We start from the raw sequence: 18,021 nt of genomic DNA, 5'->3' as shown, positions 1-18,021 counted from the left end.
GCGGTGTCAGACTGACACACTGCATCACCGATAGCCGCGATGAGTGCCCCCCCCGGGCACGCGGTGGACGTTATCCTGCAGGACGTCAATAGACGTCCAGCCAGGATAATGAAACCACTTCCCGGACGTCAATTCAATATTGACCGGGCGGGAAGTGGTTAAATGCGCTAGGATGTGCTTCCCTCTCATGTTTTTATCTACAAATGTAGAAGTGAGATCAGCTGTTGTAAAGATAACCAAACATTACAAAACTGGAAAAACTAATTGTAAAGCATACAGGTATATGTGAATAGAACTGTATAAATATGAACAACTGTCAAAATGTTGACCGTTTTAAATAGTTTCATTCTATTTATACACCTTATCAAAACAGGCAAAAACAAAAGTCACAGATATATATTATTTGCTGGTAAAACTAACGCATGCTGTGTTGAACACTTACATTCAAATCTCTAAAATATTCATTGTAGTCTAGAGCGTAGCCCACAACAAACTTGTCTGGAACTTCAAATCCTACAACTGAAAAAAAATTATTTCACAAATGAGATAATAAAACCAGGCAAGCAATTTCCTGTTGGCCAACAACTGTGGTTAGATGGCATTTAACATGCACGTTTGCCCATAAACAAATCACTTCATATTCATTGGTTCAGTTTAGTTACAATTATTTTTTGCTATGCAGCACCAGGGACATACCTTATCTGTACTGAACGTGTCATGTCCAGTTGGCTGCTGCATAGTTTAGAAATCTCCCCACAACGCTGATCTTCTGCCACAGCGTTGTGTGTCTGCCACAGTGTGAAAATGTTGTGTTACTCACCCGCCTTTCCATTCATAGGAGAGGACTGTGTTCTTTGGACAACCTTTTTGTTGAGGGCATGTACTGTCAATCATGGGGGGTATGCTTATTGCATATTTTGGCGACTTTTTTTTTTATGTTTTGTTCATCAACAGCACAGTATTCATTATCTGGTCATGTAATCCGGTAATTAATCTGAGGTTCAAGGGTCCTGAAGAAGCGGGTTATCCCGCGAAACATGTAGATCAATCAACCTTCTTTGCAACTTATGACTGAGTTGACTTATTAGTTAATTGACCTCATGATATTTGTGGACAATATTTTAAATATTTTGACAAAGAAAGAAATTTGCAATAAAAAGGAATTTGTATTAAAATAGCATTTGCATTTCAATGATTGTGTGCATCAGAGACATATTGCCACTGAACTTGTCTTACGAATATGTAATAATGTACGATTAAGAAATCTTTCTTTAATTGCCTCCTCCAATAGCCGCCTGATACTGCCTGAGCGGCCATATTTTAATGATCTAATAAAGGTTAACAGCAACCTCTGCTACTGAGAAAAGTTGTGCTGCTCGCCAATCCCTTTTTTGCCCTCGCAGCAATTCATATTTCACATACTACTATTCTCCCACAATACTTTGCATCCTGTGAATTCATGCTGGAGATTTCGTCATTCAACTGCTGCTCCTCTATTCACAGAATGCAATATATTGTGTGAGAATAGCAATACAATCTCTCTGAATAGCAGAGGCGACTCAAGGCTTTGTGAAGCCCCACTCACACCCATAAAAAAGGGAAAAATAATCCAGGCAATAAAAACGGCTGCAGAAAGATGAATAGATCTAGCACACATGTGAGATTAGCACCACGTCCAGGGCACCCTCCTCACCTGTCAGACATATGCAGCCAATACAGCATCTGAGACCCAGCAAGGTGAAAACCAGTGGCGGCCCGTCCACTAGGGGCACACAGCTGCTGCCGGCCCCCTAATCTACACGCAGGGCGCCGGACGCATTCCAATGGGGGGGGATACGCAGGCGATTAGAGCCAGACGCTCCAATACAGTGGCGAACAAACTGAAAAATTATGAAAAAACAAACAAACATGTATTGCAGCCTCACTGTGCTCATTATGAGGGGTTCCTAAGTCTGTACACCTGTGCCCATCAATTGCAGCCTCACTGTGCCCGTCAAAATGTAGCCTCACTGTGCCCGTCAAAATGCAGCCTCACTGTGCCCGTCAAAATGCAGCCTCACTGTGCCCGTCAAAATGCAGCCTCACTGTGCCCGTCAAAATGCAGCCTCACTGTGCCCGTCAAAATGCAGCCCATCAATTTCAAGTCCACCGCACCAGCTGACCAGTGGCGGCTGGTGCTTTTTTTGTTGGGGAGGGGGCGATTGCAAACAACCACCCCCCCTGCTGTTTGCAGGTCCACCGGCACTTACCTGATCAACAGGCACATCAGGGATCATCGGGCAGGGGGGACAGGCATCTTCCGTGTCCTCTTCCCTTCCGAGATCATGGCGGCTTCCGCCGTGCGTCTCCTCCCAGGCATCCAATAGGATGGCCTAACCATTCAGCCAATTGGGAAACAGGTAACAGACGTGCGCTTCCTGATTGGCGGAGAGACGATTCAGTGTTAGAAAGGCAAACACTGGGGGAGAGGGAGGAGGAGGGAGGAAGAAGAAGGGGGGAGGAGAAGGAGGGGGAAGGGAGAGATGCCTAGCCCTGTCCCTTGCCACCATGTCCCAGTTTGCATAATTTATGTGCAGAGTCTGTACTAAATGGAAGCTCCAGTCATTGTGGTAAAGTTAGTCACTGTGTCCTGGTAGCAGTGTGTTTGGTCCCTGCTCATCCATGTGTGAAGGGCTGAGGCTGTGGTGGGTGGGGGCATGTTGAGTATGTCCTCCTAAACCTCCTCCATGTCACTGGACACTGACAGAGATCTCGGAAGGCAGGGGAAAGTTAGCTGATAGAAGAGTAGCACGGCATGGTGTCATCATCCCCAGAAGCCGCTGTCTCTCCCTTTGTGTTGACAGCCGCATGGCGCCATCTTGAAAAACGCTGCCTCTTTTTGCGGCATTAGGAAGCAATCCATGCTGCAACCGGTCTGGTTTCCTGGGCATCCGAGGTACTGGTAGGTACCAGCAATGTGTGGTAAGCTGCAGGGGAGCCGCTGGCCAGGAGCTCAAGCTGCCATGCTAAGACCACGCCCCTGATCACAGGCGAATTAGGCAGCCGTGAGGCCCCTGTGAGTGCGAGGTCTTAAGCGGACACCTAATTTGCCTAATTAAAGAGCCACCTCTGTTGAACAGCAGAGAGGGCAGAAGGAGGATGAGCAACAATACTTTTCTTAGTAGCAAAGGCTGCTATTAACCTTCACAGCACCAAAAGACAGCCTCTAATGGCAGTAACTAGCAGCTATGAAGGAAGCACTGCAGGAAAGATTTGTACCCGAAGCATAAGGCTGCAGGTAATGGGATACAGAGTGAATCTGGAAAGTATTCACAGTGCTTCACTTTTTCCACATTTTGTTAGGTTACATCCTTATTCCCAAATGGATTAAATTCATAATTTTCCTCAGAATTCTACAAACAATACCCCATAATGACAACGTGAAAGAAGTTTGTTTAAAATCTTTGCAAATTTATTAAAAATAAAAAAAGGAAAAAAATCCCATGTACATAAGTATTCACAGCCTTTGCTCAATACTTTGTTGAAGCACCTTTGGCACCAATTACAGCCTTGAGTCTTTTTAAGTATGATGCTATAAGCTTGACACACCTATTTTTGTTTATTTTTGGTCAGTTTCTCCCATTCTTTGCAGGACCTCTCAAGCTTCATCAGGTTGAATGTGGAGCGTCGATGCACAGCCACTTTTACATTATATTCAAATTGGGTTTAAGTCTGGGCCACTCCAGAACATTCACAGAGTTGTCCTGTAGCCACTCCTGTTATCTTGGCTGTGTGCTTAGAGTCATTGTCTTGTTGGAAGATGAACCTTCACCCCAGTCCAGGGTGCTCTGGGAGTAGGTTTTCATCAAGGATGTCTCTGTACATCGCTGCATTCATCTTTGCCCTTGATCCTGACTAGTCTCCCAGTTCCTGACGCTAAAAAACATCCCCACAGCATGATGCTGCCACCACCATGCTTCACTGTAGGGATGGTATTGGCCAGATGATAAGCGGTGCCTGGTTTCCTCCAGATGTGACGCTTGCCATTGAGGCCAAAGAGTTCAATCTTTGTTTCATCAGACCAGAGAATTTTGTTTCTCATGGTCGTAGTCCTTTAGGTGCCTTTTGGCAAACTCCAGGCGGGCTATCATGTGCCTTTCACTGAGGAGTTCAGGTTCTTGGTCACCACCCTGACCAGGGCCCTTCTCCCCCAATACCTCAGGTTTGGCCGGGCGGCCCGCACTAGGAAGATTCCATGTGGTTCCAAACTTCTTCCATTTATGGATGATGGAGGCCACTATGCTCATTGGGACCTTCAATGCTGCAGAAATGTTTCTGTACCCTTCCAGATCTGTGCCTCCATACTATTCTGTCTTGGAGGTCCACAGACAGTTCCTTGAACTTCATGGCTTGGTTTGTGCTCAGACATGCACGGTTAATTGTGGGACTTTATATAGACAGGTGGGTGCCTTTCCAAATCATGTCCAATCAACTGAATTTAACATAGGTGGACTGCAATAAAGTTGTAGAAACATCTCAAGGATGATCAATGGAAACAGGATGCACCCAAGCTCAATTTTGTGTGTCATTGCAAAGGCTGTGAATACTTATTTACATGGGATTTTATTATCTTATTTTTAATAAATTTGCAAAGGTTCTAAACAAACTTCTTTCACATTGTCATTATGGGGTATTGTTTGTAGAATTCTGAGGAAAATAATATATTTAATCAATTTTGGAATAAGGCTGTGACATAACAAAATGAGAAAAAGGTGCTGTGAATGCTTTCCGGGTTCACTTTATACTAATCAACTACAAGTACCGACATCCTTTGCGGATTTCAGCTTGAAGTTCTCAATGAACTACTACGGCGCTGTTTAGCATTTTTTCTTAAACTGTGAACTTATCCTTTAAGCCTGGGTTCACATTAGCACATTCTCAGAGATCACATGCGACCTCTGAGCAATGCGAGTTCAGCCATACAGTTGTATGGCTGAACTCGCATTGGATTCACACAGAAAATAGTGCAGGGACTTTTTTTTCTCCGCACTAGAATCGGATCGCATGGTGTTCTCCCCTTTGCGATCTGATTCCAGTGCGAGTTCACAGTCCGCAGTGTGAACTCCCTGCGGGAGAGGAGCGATGCAGGAACCGATGCTGTAATAGTGCCGGTTCCCTCATCGCACTAATGTGAGCCCAGGGTAACGGAGCGGAAACCGGAGCTTTATTTGGCTGCTCAGCATGTGCTTGTACTGAGCACCCAAGTGCTTCTGTGTGCAAGGGTAAACTGAAGAAATAAATTTTTTTTCTCATATTTTTTACTTTTTGCTATAATAAATATCCCCCAAAAATATATATATATAAAAAAAAAAAATTTCCTCAGTTTAGGCTGATACGTATTCAACATATTTTTCGTAAAAAAAAAAAAAAAAAAAAAAAAAAAAAATCGCAATAAACGTTTATTGATTGGTTTGCGCAAAAGTTATAGCGTTTACAAAATAGGGGGTAGTTTTATGGCATTTTTATTAATATTTTTTTTTTACCAGTAATGGTGGCGATCAGCGATTTTTATCGGTACTGATACATTATGGCAGACACTTTTGACACATTTTTGGGACCATTGGCATTTTTATAGCGATCCGTGCTATAAAAATGCATTGGATTACTATACAAATGCCACTGGCAGGGAAGGGGTTAACACTAGGGGGCGGGGAAGGGGTTAAGTATGTTCCCTGGGTGTGTTCTAACTGTAGGGGGGTGGCCTCACTAGGGGAAATGACGGATTGCTGTTCATACATTGTATGAACAGACGGTCAGGCATTTCTCCCCTGACTGGACCGGGAGCTGTGTGTTTACACACACAGCTCCCAATCCTCGCTCTGCAACAAGCAATCGCGGGTGCCCAGTGGCGATCGCCCGCCCCTAGTGGCCGATTCGAGAGCCGACGTAGAGCTACGGGCTCTCGTGCAGGGGAACCGACCTGCCGCCGTAGAACTGCGGTGACTGGTCGGCAAGTAGTTAAGAGCCTAATACTCCCCTTTTCTGATGAGCACATAATCAGTGCTCGTCGCACTGCAAGCTCTCCCCCCTCCCTGCAAGTCCCCAGGTGCAGTGCTGGAGACAGGCAGGGAAGAGTCAGAAATAAACAGCGCAATGTTAAAAACATTAAAAGTTTAAGTCGCCATAAAGCCCCTTTTGTTTTTAAAAGCCCCAGACATTCCTAAAAAGCACCTCAGATTGAAATACGGTTTTAGTTAAAAAAAAAAAAAATGAATATTATCAGGACAAGTAGATTGGGGACCCAATTTAGTCCCTTGAACAACTGAAACCTTCACTATTAAAAAAAAAAAAAAAAAAAAACTTCTGCATATATGATTATCAAACATGAATTCTCAATTATAGAAATAAAAGTAGAACTACTTACAATCAGGTCTATAGCCGACACTCCTGGGAGTTCTTTTAACAAGCAAGCTGCAGGAAAAAGCAAACTGTTGAATAGAAACAGGGATAAAAGCAGCACACACTACCGATACAATGTGATCAGAACTGTCTGTGAAGACGAAATTATTTGAAAAAATATACTGTACAGGGGAACCTCGGATTGCGAGTAACGCGGTTAACGAGCGATTCGCAATACGAGCACTGTATTTTTAAAAATCATAATTCGGTTTGCGAGTGTTTCGCAAAACGAGCAAGGTTCAGGCCAAAGCGGTGTGCAGTACTGCGTTTGGCCTGAGCCAAGCAGACCCGAACGGCGTCGATCGCAGCCAATCGGCGCCTTTCGGAAATGCACGGAAAGGCCTGAGGACAGCTTGGCTGACCTCTGCAAATCTCAGGAACTGAGTCTTTCATTCCGATGCTCTCCGGCGCCCCACACCACTGGCCGCATGCGGTATTGCATGCCATTGAAGTCAATGCAGAACAAATTATTTTTGTTTCCATTGACTTCAATGGGGAAACTCGCTTTGATATGCAAGTACTTTGGATTACGAGCATTCTCCTGGAACGGATTATGCTCGTAATCCGAGGTTCCACGGTATGCTCAATTTAAACATGCCCCAATACAGATGTTACTGGGAAACTACATTTGCTTAACCACTTCCATACCGGGCCAACTCTGGCATTCCTTTCCTACATGTAGAAAAAATATTTTTTTTACTAGAAAATTACTCAGAACCCACCAAACATATATTATCTTTTTTAGCCGAGACCCTAGGGAATAAAATGGCAGTTGTTGCAATTTTTGATGTCACATAGTATTTGTGCAGAAATGGGGAGGGAGGTTGAAGCAGATAAGCGGACATTCCACTTCTGGGTGGAACTCCGCTTTATTTTTTTGGTGTGGTACCTGAAAAAGTCCTAGTAGTTTTTTCATCTTAGAAATTGAGCTATCTTTCAGTGTCTTGTAATAAAGCATGTGGTACCAGTAAATAAATGGAATAATTTGAGACACACACTGAATTATTTTTTCAAGTAACCCATTATACTTTGTTACCTGGCTACTTTGACCATCTTTGGATTGTACTTCTGCAGCATAGAAAGTAAAGTCTTCATTGTCTTTCCTGTATCAATGATATCCTGCAGAATAACAATTACTATTAACACATTGAGATTACTGTAACACATCAAAACTCATTGTCCCCATCTGTGTCAGGGATTCTAAAATAAAAAACAAACAATCATCATCCAGAGTTTTATTTAAAAAAAGGGAAACTATATTGGCTTCTAACTAATTTCAATGTACTTATTTATTTTGATTTTGTAAACGTTTATAGTGATGTTGTATATACGTTTTAATGTGTTTGTTTTTTTATTTAATAAAAAGAAAACACAGAAACACACACACACGGTGTATGTGGGATTCTGAAAACCAATCAGGACTATTTTTGGCACAGAAAAGTGATGAGGAAAGTAACACACTTCAGAAAGTGAGAATTGTTGGCGGCAAGCATTTTATATGAAAGATTCACATACATTGTAGAAAGGAAGCAATAAAATGCATTAAAATGTGAACTGTCACTTTGCCCTTTTAAGACAAGTGGCAGGTTGAATTGATTAAAAAAAAATAAACCGTGTTAAGTGATAACTTAAAAAAAACTTACAATACATTTTTACAGAAGCAGCACTCAGTGGAAAAAAGGACACCAATAAAGTGTATATACATAAAACCTGTTGCTATTCCCCTTTAAATATATATGGATCAACAAAAGTGCAACTGAACCAAAATATGCCATAACTCAATGGATAAAAGTCTCAATACATAAAAAAGTGAAATTACTCTACAAGAGACTTGTAGTCCACCCGCGGGTGTAAAATTGCTAAATATCATATGTGACCAGTCCTGTGCTGCAAATCAGCCTCTTACCTATGATATCAGACCTCTAACAAAAAGGTCATATCCAGGATAACAGTCAGATGAACCCCTTCCGGCAGACATCACAATTCCTGAAAAAATCCTAAATGGACCATGTAGAGAGAAAAAGGACTCTCCGTGGCATACGGTCATATAGTTTATTATAAAAAGGCACCAAAGGGTACTCACGTGAGGAAAAACTAAATACAGCATGCATCAGCTAAAGCGCTGTTTGCCAGCAAGTGTGATGACATCAGCCACTCAGACTCTGCCCAACATGTTTCATCACTAGAGGAAGTCTTCAGGGGCCAGTAAATATCCATTGGTGCCTTGAGTTATGGTATATTTTGGTTATTAATTGCACTTTTATTGATCCATATACTGTATATTTAAAGGAGAATTGCAACAGGTTTAATGTATATACAGATTCTCTTTATAAGACACCCCCCCCCCCCCCACCCAACACACTGATACTTACCTTCACCATGCTTGCCTCATAGCAGTTTGCTCAACAGTCTTGCAAACTCCCAAGCAGTTCCAGGAATGAAGATTTGTGTGCCCATTTCCCCTTCTTCCCACTATGCAGTACTTATGGCAGCCAATTACTAGGTCCATGCAAAGTTTTGCAGGAACACAGGGAAGGTGATTAGCAGAGTAAGCTTCAATAACAGTATAATGTTGAATTACACAAGACTTTCTATTCAGGGCTCAATTTAGCAACAGAATGACAGAGATGCATGGGTAAAAGTATCAAAAGGAGGGGGTGGGCTATCAGGAGAACCTTTCACTTTGCTCAGAATTTACACAGAGGACAGAGGTTTGCTTGGATTTATAGTATAGACAAAGAAGGTAGTGTGATGAAATGAAATACTGATGTAAAGAGTACAAGCAGAGACTAGATTTGATTACTCACTGAAATCAAGCTGGGCACATAATTCTCAAATAAGTCCTAACATCTCCTAGAATCACCCAATCCCATCATTCTCACAGAAAAAAAACTGACTGGTTACTATGGGCAGCATAGACTAGCTGGAACAGTCCCGCTGCTGCCTCTCCAGTGTGAAAGTCCCGAGGGCTTTTACACTGAAGCGTGCGCTAGCAGGACGGTAAAAAAAAATCCTGCTAGCATCTTTGGAGCGGTGTGTATACCGCTCCTCCACGGCTCCTGCCTATTGAAATCCATAGGACACCGTGGCTATACCGCCGGCAAAGCGCCTCCGCAAAGGCGCTTTGCGGTGGTTTTAACTCTTTCTCGGCCACTAGCGGGGGGTAAAAGCACCCCCACTAGCGGTCAAATAGCGCCGCGAAATTGACGGTAAATGGCCATCCCCGCCCCCAGTGTGAAAGGGGCCTTAGGTCCTACATTGCAATAACAATAGATACATCAACAAAGCAGCAAAATGTTCTAAACCATCTACTCACCTCAACAATTAAAACATTCTGCAAAACAAAAACAGAAAAACAAAATTAAAATTCATTCAGTAAATACCAATCCACATTATCTAGTTACATAGTCATGGTACACCTATAAATACACAATTTTAACTTTAATCCTATTGTGTATTTTTAGGTTTACCATGACTATGCAAGGTGATATCGCCCCCTCACATGGATCATTGCTACCATGATAACCCCTTCACATAGGTTTGAACAGGGTAGCCTATCCTGAAAGTTAGTGGGTTAACCACTTGCCGACCAGCTCACGCCAATATAGGTCAGCAAAGTGGCACGTTCCCGCAAAACAACGTATTTGTACGCCTTCCCCTTTAAGAGCCATAGCAGGCACGCACCCGCTGAACGGCAGGGGACCCGATGCGCATGGCCAGCTGGTGCGTTTGCCGCCGGCCACCCGCGATCATGGGCACAAGAGCCAGAATGGAGATTTGTGTATGTGTAAACACACAAATCCCTGTTCTGACAGGGGAGAGGAGACAGATCGTTTGTTCCCAGTAAGTATGGGAACAGCTATATGTCTCCTCCCCCAGTCAGTCCCATCCTGCACAGTAAAAAACACTCACGAGGCAACACATTTAACCCCTTGATCACCCCCTAGTGTTAACCCCATTCCCTAACAGTGACATTTACACAGTAAATCGGTGCATTTTTATAGCTATGATCACTGTATAAATGTCAATGGTCCCAAAAATGTGTCAAAAGTGTCCTGTCTGCCACAATGTCGCAGTACCGCTAAAAATCACAAATCACCGCCATTACTAGTAAAAAAAAGTAATAAAAATGCCTTAAAAAAATGGCATAAACCCTTCCCATAGTTTGTAGAGGTTATAACTTTTGCACAAACCAATCAATATACACTTATTGCGATTTTTTTTTTACCAGAAATATGTAGAATACATATTGGCCTAAACTGATGAAGAAATGTGTCTTTTAAAAATAAAATTGGGGGATATTTATTATAGCAAAAAATAGTTTTTTTTTTTCAAAATGTACACTTTTTTTGTTTAGAGCACAAAAAATTTAAAAACGCAGAGGTGATCAAACACCACCAAAAGAAAGCTCTATTTGTGGGAAAAAGGATGGCAATTTTGTTTGGGTACAACTTCGCACAATCGGGTAATTGGCAGTTAAAGCGACAGTGCCGAATCGCAAAAAATGGCCTGGTCATTAAGGGGGCAAATCTTCTGGTCTGTAAGTGGTTATTATACGCCAGTTGTTTTGTCTAAATTTAGTAACCAACACTCTAATGAATGTTGGAGACTTTGCGGTACTAAAGGAGACTTACTACATATCTTATGGGGTTGTCCCTTGCTTACGAATTACCGGACGAACGTGTTCGGCATAATATCTGCTATGACAGGTTCCTCGGTGGAACTTAACCCAGCATTAGCCTTATTATCCTTAGGGATCGATAGTTTTACAGCTAACCTACGTAATTCTATTACCCACTTACTCTTAGCTGCTAGATTGTCCATCACTAGACGATGGAAAGATTGTTGCCCTCCATCTGTTATTGAAGCGGTTGATCTGACCAATCTCTATATGACTTATGAACGAATATTAGCTACCTCCATGAATACTTTGCATAAACATGATACTGTATGGAGCCCTTGGAAAAAATGGAACGATTACAAAGGATAGACATTCACATTTGTGTTTGTTCTTTTAATAGTCTTATGAGTCTAGGTTAATATACGGGTCATGTCCCAAATATTTACGATTCTGTGTGTATAGTAAGGGATGGAATACCCTTCACATCTATTATCCTTTGTTCTATACTTATTTTGGCTTTGATTACATGCAATACTCCATGAAGGTGCTTATACTGTGTACTGTCGTTCGTACAGAAAATATTTTATTCTGGACTATTTCCCTATGCATATATTTACATTCATATGTATTGGATTCCTTTTAACTTTACTAATATGTTTGTATTTATTATAGCTACATGTATGACTTATTTATGTATGTAATCTAAATTACAATAAAAACTATTGAATCAAAAGAGAGCAAGAGTGCAAATTTGATAGCTATCCACTAGGTGGCTACATGCAACGTACCAGAGACACTGCACACGATCACTCCTGATCCACTCACTAGCTTCAGAAAGACCCGGAAATTATGTAATAGCGAAAACAAGAAATGATGTAAACTTGACCGGAAGTTCAGGAACAATGCAAATACACCCACACTTCCGACTTCCCGCCTCTAGTACATGGCATGTGCTCCAGAGGAGAGCAGCAGTGACATTCTAGTTGGCCCCCTGAAAGCCTTGTTGAGATGAATAGAAGATACACTAAAAGGTCAGTAGATGAAGACCAATCTTATATTCCCTTACAGTGAAGGGAGGAAAGCACAACTGGTAAAAAGATAGTATCGGCGTTAACCAAAGAAGGCAATGGAGAGTCCAATTACCTGAGAGATCATGCCGATTTTGGTGCTATATACAAAAAGGTACAAAGAACATATGATTGTGACACTGCATGAGGCCTTTGCGGGCTTGTTGTTCATATGCCAGTCTATGGGTGTGGAGCTCATGAATTGTGTATTTGCTCACGTGATCTGCATCCCACCTCTGACCCCTCCCCCTCATTGGGTTTTGTACACCTAGGCTAATGACTTATTGAGGTATAAAGGTTGGTGTAAAATGATCCATACACTTTTTGGCTCTGAAGAAGAGGGCTCCGACCTTCGAAACGCATAAGCCTTTGGACGCTACAAGGGCTTCCCATACCACTGTCTGTCTGAGTACCAAATTTTCGGAGACCTTCACATTTCTACTCATGCTAAGAGACTTCTCCGCATCCTTTATTTTTATGCTAGGAAAACCATATTCCCAACTTGGAAGGGCTCGCAGACACCTTTGAAATCTCTCTGGCTGACATTAGTTAAATCATTTGATACCTCTGTACAAACTCACGTTTGAAGTTTTGAAAGAAAAAAAAAAAAAGCCTTTTTAAAAAAATATGGGGCAAATGGCTGGCCAGCCCCCTAACCCTTACAGCGCACAGGCAACGTGTTGGCCAACATTCTTCATTACTGTGTCAACTATAAGTCATGTGTACCTTATATGTGACTATGTTGGTGAGGGCTTCACTTATTACTGCAACCTTTCTGCTTAATAAATGTGAGAGGCATGATCTGTGTACACAGTTTATTGAATGATCAAATGTTTCTATGCAATGCTTCGATGCTATGAATAACCAAAGTTTGTTACTTTTTTCTGTTTGTGTATTGTTACAAAAATTCAATTAAAAAAATCTTAGGTGACACTTATGTCACAGAGCTGGATCTGATATTTTAGGGGACACTTATGCCACAAAGCTGGATCTGATATTTTAGGGGACACTTATGCCACAAAGCTGGATCTGATATTTTAGGGGACACTTATGCCACAAAGCTGGATCTGATATTTTAGGGGACACTTATGCCACAAAGCTGGATCTGATATTTTAGGGGACACTTATGCCACAAAGCTGGATCTGATATTTTAGGGGACACTTATGCCACAGAGCTGGATCTGATATTTTAGGGGACACTTATGCCACAGAGCTGGATCTGATATTTTAGGGGACACTTATGCCACAGAGCTGGATCTGATATTTTAGGGGACACTTATGCCACAAAGCTGGATCTGATATTTTAGGGGACACTTATGCCACAAAGCTGGATCTTCTGCTCACATAACAAGCGGCAAAAGCGTTTACGCTGGTCCAAACATAAATCCTACTCCTGTGCAAACAAATCTGCCCCTCCGTTGGCTAAAAAAAAAAAAAACTAAACTAAACTCAGGAGGGAAACACCATACAAATGTGAGACAGAATGGGTGATCTTACACCCCACATTTTATTTATTATCATTTTTTCAGAGTCTCTTTCTTTCAGATGTGTCTAAGGCTTCACTGTGGCGGTGTCATCAATCGTGTGATCACTTTTATAGGGATCCACAATCGATGACGTCACACCTACAGCCACACCCCCCTACAGTTGTAAACACACATTAGGTGACACATAACCCCTTCAGCGCCCCCTGTGGTTAACTCCCAAACTGCAACTGTCATTTCCACAGTAAACAATGCATTTTTTGCTGTGAAAATGACAATGGTCCCAAAAATGTGTCAAAATTGTCCGTAATGTCGCAGTCACAAAAAAAAAAAAAAAAAAAAAAAAAAAAAAAATCGCTGATTGCCGCCATTAGTAGTAAATGCAAAAATGCAATAAAACTATCCCCTATTTTGTAAACGCTATAAATTTTGCGCAAACCAACCGATAAACGCTTATTGCAATTTTTTTTACCAAAAATAGGTAGAAGAATATGTATCGGCCTAAACTGAGGAAAAAATATTTTTTTTTATATATTTTTTTAGGGATATTTATTATAGCAAAAAGTAAAAAATATTGAATTTTTTTCAAAATTTTCGCTCTATTTTTGTTTATAGCGCAAAAAATAAAAACCGCAGAGGTGATCAAATACCACCAAAAGAAAGCTCTATTTGTGGGAAAAAAAGGACGCCAATTTTGTTTGGGAGCCACCCCGCACGACCACGCAATTGTCTGTTAAAGCAACGCAGTGCCGAATCGCAAAACCTGGCCTGGTCCTTTAGCTGCATTTTGGTCCAGGTCTTAAGTGGTTAAAATTAACCACTTCTGGAACTCCCCACACAGATATACTGTGGCAGGGTGGCCCTCCTGCGTGAAATCACGTACATCTACGTGATTTTGTGCACAGGGTCTGGGGGCACGTGTGCCTCTGGCAACCCGCTCCTGCTGTAAATGGACACAGCGGGAGCCAATTAGCGGGTCCAGCAGACGTGATGTCCACCAGGACCTGTCGAACGTTCGGAGGAGAGGCAAAACAAGGCATACTGCCGTTCCGCCAGAGGAGAAAATGGAGACTTTAATCTGTTTTTCCCCTAGTCAAAGCACATCCCCCCCCCCCCAGTTAGAAAGCAACCCCTTGGGGCACATTTAACCCTCCAATTGCCCCTGATGTTAACCTCTTCCCTGCCAGTGTAATTTGTACAAGGACCGTGCATTTTATTTTAGCACTGATCCCTGGTCCCCAAAAGGTGTCACTTAGTGTCAGATTTTTCCGCCGCAATCCTGCAATATCCACGTATTGGGATTTTTTACCAAAAAGATGTAACAGAATGCATATTGGCCCAAATTCATTAATAAATTCGATATTTTTATTTATTGGGTATGTTTTATAGCATAATACAAGTGGTAAGGGGAATACTGCGCTAATGAGAAAATAAACCAATAGGGGGGCGTTTCCGACTACCAGAAAAAAAAATAAAAAAGCCCACGTCATCAGCCCTTTCCCCTGATGGGTGATGTGCTGTGTCCGAGAGACACGGCTCATCATCGTTTGCCGCGCTGTGCAACTCAGGGGTGCGCACGAGTGGCGAGATACAAAAGGGGTCATCTGGCATCCAGTCAGGATGGTAAAGCCACTGCCTGGCCGTCATTCTGCTATAGGCTGGGCGGGAAGGTGTTAAAAGATCAGGTAATGTATTAACGGCCCACCAAATGTTATGGAAGAACTATGTTGGTTGTCACTTCTGCTTTTTGTAAAATGTTTGGTGCCTGGATGTCTCTAGCCAACAATGGTCGGAGTCACCAACCCAAAACAAATATGCAACCAATGACAGAAGCCTGATCTACCTACATGTTCTGGGTCAAGAAAGTACTTCTGCCATTGGATTAGAATTTTGGCCAGGCAACCAGCATTATCATAAGACATTCTGTCATGAAAGATTTCCTTTAAAAAGGAGAACTCTAGTTTAACTTCCTTACAAAACTTCTCTGGCTTCAATACTTTCTGGATCATTGACTGGGACCAAAACATGCAGATCAGAAAAGTCAGAATTAAATAAATCAGTATAGTTGTTCCAGTTGAGCAACGCAAAAGGGCAGCCAGGAAACCAGCATTTTCATGAAAGGAGATGTGCAAAGGCAGTCTCCATACATCCTACAGATTTCCTTTAGAATGTAAAGAGCCTCTATGCCAGTATAGAAGAGTATAGAATAGAATAGGCTGCTCAGAGTAGCCGCTGTGCTGCGTAATACAAACCTTGCCTGTCAACGTGGAAAGATCATCTCCTCCTATAACTTTTATGTCACCCGTAGATTGATCATTCTAGAAGCAAGAGAAAGACCATAATGTCAACACACCATTAGACAATAACTAAAAAGAAAAAAAGTATTTTACAGGACATATATAAAGTACCTTTTATTTTAAAAAGTGCTGTGAAAAATGTGCCATAAAATAAACTAGATAAATATCACTTAACCGTGAAAGCACAGAAGCAGTAAATCTTCTAGCTGCAACCACCTACTAAACAGCCCAGTGAGGATGGACCGCCCCCTCCTCATTCCACCACCATATCTTTCAGAAGTAATTTTAGGACAACCAACCAGTCTAGTGGATGCAAGCCTAAATTTGACCTAAGACCTAAGTCTTCCGGAGGTCAAGTGGTGAAGATGTGGGGGGAAATAATTGTCCATTGGTACACAATCCCTATTTTACATTTTTTCAATTCTGATCAGATAGAAGAAATTATTTTTAGGATTACGGCGAAAAGTGTTTAAATGGGCCAGCCTGTTAGAGTGGAAGTAAACTTCCATTGATTATTTAAACATACAGGTAAGCCTATAATAAGGCTTACCTGTAGGTACTGCAAGGATCTCCTAAACAAGTACCGTTTAGGAGATATTTATTGTATATGGAGCCAATGATGTCATTGGCGCGTGCAGTCTGAATGAACAGGCCACCCCTGCCGTTTATTTAGAGCTCTGTGCCGTGACTGGCGGCTCCAGTTCACCCGGAAGGAAGAGGGGCGAAGAAAATGGATGCGGCCTCCAGTATTGGCAACGCATCGATGGAGAGCTTTGTTTGCAGGCAAGTATCACATAATGTGCCATGTATGAGATGCATACTAGCACATTATGCCTTTACTTTGCAGGTCAGAAAAAAAAAAAGGGAGAGGCTTACTTCCTCTTAAATTCTCAGCTGTACCTATGCCTGCTGATGATCTCTTACTACAAAACAAGTTGGCTTGCAATTTATTTTTCAGTCACTAAGTGGCAGTAATTAGCACAAAGATTATACTTACACAGTAACTTTTCAACCTGATAAAGTCTACAGTCATAGGGATTGATCGGTCACTGTTTCTATTTAGTGCCTTGATATAGTCCAGTAGATCAGCAAAAAACTTGTACCCGCCTTTCAAGACACAAAGTGCGACTATATGATGACCTCCCATGTCTCGCATGATGTCTCGAGCTAACCGTTCAGTCCTATACCAAAAAGACAAACACAACACAACACAACACAATCAATTACATTTTACATTGTTCTAGTTCTTATACAGTCACTGGAAACATGCAAAAATAATGCAAAACACTCAAAAGAAAAGGCCAAAAATAAAATAATAATAATGGGCCCATTCACAACAAGCATTTTTACTGCATCTAAAGCACCCAGAGATTTCTGATTTTAGAGGTGTGAAAAGAATTATGTACTAAACAAAAACCTGGAAGATGCACCAAGAAAATGTAAGCGAATCACCGAATAAATGTCACACTCAAAATGAATGATCACGTACCACACATGGTAACAGTACTGTGCAAATAACATGCATTTTACCACTTTACTGCGGCTTCACTAGTTCCCAATATAGAGAGTAATTTAAGGATAATTTCAAAAATTTGTGTTGTGGCAACACATATTACTGCAATAAAAAGAAACAACTGGACATGGTGGCAGTCATTCATTTTGAATGGCAGCCCAATGCTTTTTTTGTGCACTGTGGTGCCAAGGCAGTCTATTCAAAATCAACAGGTTGCCTTTAAAGGGCAACAAGAATAAATGTACCAAATACTGAACAGTAATAAGTGTACCACAGAAGTGTTTGTGTGGCTTTATAAGTAATCAAATAAACTTACATTAACTTATTTTCTTTTCAGTCTTGTACTGCCCTGTAGCACTTCCCGTCCATTGACTGGGCAGAACTGGCAGCCTTTGCAGTGCTTCCTATATTAGTTGTAAATCCCGGACCGACACAGTCACAAGACCTTGCCACATGGAGTGTACAGCAAAGGGCCTCAACTAGCCCTCATGAAGAAAGGAAAACAGCTGATGCTTCTGCAAGGCAAGCCCTGCACCTCTGACATTTATCTTGGTCTCCCTGGTGGCCAAGTCTGGTTGTGCCATGCAGCTGGTACAGCCAA

General features: G+C 41.8%; 1 protein-coding gene across 3 annotated transcripts in view; it reads right to left on the bottom strand.

Moving 5' to 3' along the window:
- HPRT1 (hypoxanthine phosphoribosyltransferase 1) overlaps positions 1-18,021 on the bottom strand; it is a 58,413-nt gene that overhangs the window by 5,866 nt on the left and 34,526 nt on the right. For all 3 annotated transcript variants that reach the window (XM_040323726.1, XM_040323728.1, XM_040323727.1), the window contains exons 3-8: positions 16,905-17,088; positions 15,863-15,928; positions 9,755-9,772; positions 7,475-7,557; positions 6,404-6,450; positions 443-519 (exon numbers count right to left, since the gene is read on the bottom strand). In XM_040323726.1, coding sequence (XP_040179660.1) covers positions 443-519; positions 6,404-6,450; positions 7,475-7,557; positions 9,755-9,772; positions 15,863-15,928; positions 16,905-17,088 — 475 coding nt within the window. The remainder of the gene's footprint in view (positions 1-442; positions 520-6,403; positions 6,451-7,474; positions 7,558-9,754; positions 9,773-15,862; positions 15,929-16,904; positions 17,089-18,021) is intronic.

Source organism: Rana temporaria, chromosome 9 (assembly GCF_905171775.1).
Source record: "Rana temporaria chromosome 9, aRanTem1.1, whole genome shotgun sequence".
NCBI lineage: Eukaryota > Metazoa > Chordata > Amphibia > Anura > Ranidae > Rana > Rana temporaria.
Note: the sequence above shows the minus strand (reverse complement) of the source record. Positions and strands in the feature narration are given on the sequence as shown.